The sequence below is a fragment of the Clupea harengus genome, unplaced genomic scaffold (genome assembly GCF_900700415.2).
Source record: "Clupea harengus unplaced genomic scaffold, Ch_v2.0.2, whole genome shotgun sequence".
In the NCBI taxonomy this organism is placed as follows: domain Eukaryota; kingdom Metazoa; phylum Chordata; class Actinopteri; order Clupeiformes; family Clupeidae; genus Clupea; species Clupea harengus.
In genome coordinates, this window is record NW_024879637.1 from 101,918 (window position 1) to 107,500 (window position 5,583).

A 5,583-nucleotide genomic window follows, 5' to 3' on the forward strand; every position below is an offset into this window, starting at 1 on the left:
AAAAGAGGACGTCTGGTCACCCTATGTTATTGATGTGGTTCTCCATCAGATCCTCACATCAGCCCCTGCAGTGGGTCCCAGCTGCAGCTGTGCAGTCATGTGCAGTCATTCTGACTGAGGAGGTTTTTGTACAGGGCTCAAACACTGTGTGAACACTTCAGGACTGAGGCTATGATAACTCTGACAGTAGTAATCTCCTGCATCCTCAGTCTGGACTCTGATGGTCAGAGTGAAGTCAGACCCTTTGCTTGATCCACCTCCACTGAATCTATCAGGAGTGCCTGAGTGCTGGGTCTTTATATAATACATAAGGAGTTTAGGCGCTTCTCCAGGTGTCTGCAGGTACCAGGAGAGACCGCTTCCAGTTAGCTGAGGGTTGGTTTTACAGTTGAGGGTGACAGTTTCTCCTGGACGGGCCGCTTTCACAGCTGGAGTCTGAGTCACAGTCACCTGCCCCCTGGACTCTGGAATAGATAAATACATATGTAGCAGGTGGGCAAGAAGTAATAGGTTGGTGCCTACTCCTTCCCCCTCTCCAGTTGTAGTTAGTTTCTCTCTTCCTGTCACACAGCACTACGTCATTAATTGGGGAATGGGATACTATTCATTAGGCCACCTGACGTATTACCCACAGGCTTATTTATAGACACCTGGGGTCCTAAAGCCGGTAGCTTGTCAACACCACTGGTTCTGGGGCTGTGTAGCAGAGTCAGGGTGCTGCGTGAAAGCAACAGGTATGTCTGAGCAAAGGTTTCTTTAAGTTCTTCCGTCAATGATGACTAGCTTGCTAAGTGACTATTTGTTTAACAATTGTATAGGAGGGCGAGCCGCTGTATGTTGATGTGCATGTGGGAGAATGACGCCGTGTTGTTGTGCGTAACAAGTGTCTGCTGGGCACCGTACCGTAGCAGTGAGGGGAGTTGTTCTCCGGAAGCAATCAGCTACACTATTCGTAGCCTTGTTGAAAAGGTATGTTATACCTGATCCGTGTACTGTGTTGCGTACCAGCAGGCCATAGCGGCCATTCATTTTGTACTGATGATTGATGACACTGTGACTCTCTACCTTCAAGAAGCTTTTGAAGACCCAACTCTTCAGAGAGCACCTCCCCTCCTAACTGGCACCTGACTAGCGCTTAACTTGCACTTCAGCAGTTACATTCCTGCACTTCTTTTTCCTCTTTTCTAGGTTGTTGTTTTTTCTAATTCTCATGTAAAGTAGTATTTATTGTTACACCATGCTTTTTTATTGCTCTTAGCTTGACTGTTCTCTCCCTTGTACGTCGCTTTGGACAAAAGCGTCTGCTAAATGACTAAATGTAAATGTAAATGTAAATGACACTTTAATGTAAGCTGGCTAACACTTTGCCATGTATTGATGTTTTTAATTAGTGTTCTGCCATCGCCGTTTCCATGTGTGCTACTTTTAAGGCTGTGGGATTAGCAAAGTTGTTTAGTGTTGTGATTGCTATTTTGCAAAATGGTAAAGTACCAGCAACCATCTTACCAGTGTTTTGTTTTATATGTTTGCAGTGATAGACCCTCGCAGCTACACAGGGATGCTAGTTGCTGTTCTCTTTTTTAGGTGTGATTGATGCATTGGTGCCGCTCATAGTTTGTTTACTTTATTGTGTTTGTTTTTTTGTTCCTCTAGCCTATCGGCCTATGTAGCCTGTGTAGGTACCACCTATTTAATGTGAGCCGCAGGCTAGAGTGGATTTATTTTGTTTGTTTTTCTTTTTTACTGTACTTCCAGTTCGTGTGTCTCCCTCCCCCCTCCACAGCTAATAGCCTCGGTGCTGATAAGGCCCATTAGTACCTGACCTTGGATAGCCGGTCTCTGTAGTTTTTCTCACTCTAGTAGCCTACAGAGATTGCAGTGTGCATGTAGTTTGAACTCTTAATTGCCGTGTCGCATATCACAGAGTGTCTTGGATATTGTAGTGCATTTTCCCTGAATATAAACACGTGTTATTTAGTGTGCACAAGACCACGTGTGTTAGAGACCTGGCCTGACATCAGTTCTCCTAGTGGCCCATTACCGAGGTTCCCCATTCCCCCTATTGTGTCTATGTATGTTTTGTATTATTCCTTTATCTGGTGACCAACCAACGCTACTTGTGTGTACTATTTATTAATAAAGACTACTTTTATACTTTCACAAAAAAAACTGGCAATAGTGTTATTGAGTTCCCCTTGCTCTGACATAATTTAGCCCACTTCAAGGGGTGGCGTAGTCGACTGTACCCGAGTCCAGATCACTATGGAGATGAAGGTCACGGCTGAGGGATGAGTCTTCATGATGGACAGCTGTCAATCATGAGGGGTTAAACTCACAGGGATATAAACACTCCCTGACCACTGAAGCATGAGCTGCCAATGCAAACACTCCTCCCTATGCAAACACTCTTCCTGCCCAGTGTGTGTGTGTGTGTGTGTGTGTGTGTGTGTGTGTGTGTGTGTATATGCGTGTGCGCATGTGTGTGTCTGTGTGTGTGCGTCTCCCTCTCTCTGTGTTTGTGTGTGTGCGTCTCCCTCTCTCTCTCTCTCTCTGTGTGTGTCACTCTTTCTCTCTCTCTATGTCTCTGTGTGTGTGCACATCCTGTTCTCTCTCTCTCTCTCTCTCTCTCTCTCTCTCTCTCTCTCTCTCTCTCCTCTCTGTGTGTGTTTGTGTGTGCTGCATAGTTCTAGTTCACTCTCAGACACAAAGCAAGCCCTATGAAATCACACACTTTGGCGCGTATTTCTCAGGCAGCCCACTATCATGTTTCCTCACAATCCACACACACACACACACACACACACACACACACAAACACACACATATCCAACATAATACAAAAACATTAAAGTATATATTTCATATGTTGGAATCCCACTAGTGGCCTTGGAGTGGAGAGGACAGAGTAGAGCTAGTGGTCTTACATCTACTGATGTCACTGGCACAGCAACAAGAACTTGCATAGAACTCCCTTGTACGTCGCTTTGGATAAAAGCGTGTGCTAAATGACTAAATGTAAATGTAACTTAAGACAGTACACTTTGTGATTCATGTTCTTTTCCATCAACTGCTCATCAATCACGGGCGTCTCTAGACCCGGGGCACTGCTGGTTCTTCTGCTTTACTACAAGGCCTGTTTTTGTGGCTGTAGGTTAGGGTCCATAAAACAATGGGTTTCTGTGCTCTGAAAGGTTGCTTTGGATCAGATGTGTAGTTACAGCAGCAGACCACAATGATTGGATACTGCTTTATTACTCCTGCGCCAAAGTGTCACATTATTATGTGCATTTGGGATTTCGTTGATCACGTGCGTTTGTGTTCAGATTCATTAAACAAGTAGGTTTGTGTGATGAGTGGGATGCTGTCCATACAGAGTTTATTGTACCCCACCAGACGCCACTGTCTTTTTTTCAAAGTCTTTTTATTCAATTTAAGTATGTATTTATTGAAATGACAAAGTTTGTTCTTTTAAAATGAATTTCAATATGCTACATTAGTCCAATTATACCGTATTTGTCCCGACTATGAACCACACTGTATATAAATCACAGTTTATTCAACGTTACATCATGCCTTGTAGTTGGGGTGATTGACACACACACACACACACACACACACACACACACACACACACACACACACACACACACACACACACACACACACACACACACACACACACACACACACACACACACACACATACACTCCCATTACTACACGTGTGTGATTATGATGACTTGGGGGTTGACTCCGTCCCACTCAGACTCTGGGAGCCGTGGCCCGTGAGGCATGCTGCAACATCAGGCGCTTCCTTCCAGAACCTCCCGGATCCAGGGCAGGAAGAAGGACACGTTCATGTAGACCTGAGGGTAGCGGTAGCTGTTGCAGCGCGTAGCCGTGTAAGCCACTATGCCATACAACTTTGACTGACAGACGAGAGGACCTCCAGAATCGCCCTGCAAAATAGCAGAAAAAAGTCCAAGACAATGATTAAACTGACCAATCAGTGTGCAGTTTGGGCAGGAATCTAGAACACACATTACATCAACAGGAATCTAGTACGCACATTACATCACACATTTTCACAGCAATGCTGGTGGTACACAGTTAACACTAAGCCCACTTATACTGCCCCCCCTGCCCCCACCCTTCTCCAGACAACAATCCACCCTTCTCCAGACTACACATTGCTTTGACACTGCACTCCATAGAGGTCCTAGTCAATGCTCTGCTCACATCACACACTGACTACTGCCCCCCCCCCCTGCTCACATCACACACTGACTACTGCCCCCCCCCCCTGCTCACATCACACACTGACTATTGCCCCCCCCCCCCTGGTCTCATCACACACTGACTACTGCCCCCCCTGCTCACATCACACACTGACTACTGCCCCCCCCCCTCTGGTCACATCACACACTGACTATTGCCCCCCCCTGGTCACATCACACACTGACTACTGCCCCCCCCCCCCTGCTCTCATCACACACTGACTACTGCAATGCTATCTTGAGGCACACATTATTACATGCTCCAAGACCACTGATCATGTCACGCCTGCTGATTCAATTACACCCCCTGTATTACAACAAATTAACTTTCAAATCTTACAAATTACATTTTAAACTCTTCATAATCTTTCCCCTGCCTACATCATAGACCTCCTTCAGACCTACACTCCCCCGTATTCCCTACGGGTCTGCAGGCACACACCGACGCACACACACACACACACACACACACACACACACACACACACACACACACACACACACAGATGCACACGCACACGCACGCGCACATTCACACACACGCACACAGACATCATGAGTGTCATGAGAGGTGCCATTAAATAAAATGCATTATCATTATTATTATTATTATTATTATTATCTTCTTCTTCTTCTTCTTTTTATGTTTGTTGTTGTTATTAGTATTATTTTATGAAGGTTGTGTGTCTGTACCATACATCTTGTGCAATTCATCTTTAAAAAGTAAGTTGTTAACATAAGTTGTAAAGCTGTAAAAGTAAGTTGTTAACATAAGTTGTAAAGCTGTAAAAGTAAGTTGTTAACATATTCAGCCCTTTACCTGGCAAAAGCCACTCCGGCCACCAGTGAAACTGCAGAGCATTTGTTTAGAATTGTAGTGGCCACGCCAAAGACACCTACACACACACACGCACACACACACACACACACACACACACACACACACACACACACAGAGAAAAGAAAACATCTGTGTTATAAATAGACACACACAAACACACATACACACACAAAAATAAAATAAAACATCTGTATTATAAATACACACACACACACACTCACATAAAGAGAAAAGCCATATTATAAATCTATAATGAGCATTTTACCATCGCTCAGACACACAGACACAGACACACAGACACACAGACACACAGACACACAGACACAACACACACACACACACACACACACACACACACACACACACACACACACACACACACACAGAGACACAGACACACAGACACACAGACACACACACACACAGCTTTAGAGACAAACACACACCTGCACTGGCTGGGGTCAT

At 44.9% G+C, this 5,583-nt stretch overlaps 1 protein-coding gene across 1 annotated transcript in view; it reads right to left on the reverse strand.

Moving 5' to 3' along the window:
- Nucleotides 1-3,803: 3,803 nt before the first annotated feature.
- LOC122129346 (myeloblastin-like) overlaps nucleotides 3,804-5,583 on the reverse strand; it is a 15,065-nt gene continuing 13,285 nt past the window's right edge. Inside the window, exons 4-5 of the mRNA XM_042704334.1 lie at nucleotides 5,555-5,583; nucleotides 3,804-3,959 (exon numbers count right to left, since the gene is read on the reverse strand). The exon at nucleotides 5,555-5,583 is cut by the window's right edge and continues 154 nt beyond it. Coding sequence (XP_042560268.1) covers nucleotides 3,804-3,959; nucleotides 5,555-5,583 — 185 coding nt within the window. The remainder of the gene's footprint in view (nucleotides 3,960-5,554) is intronic.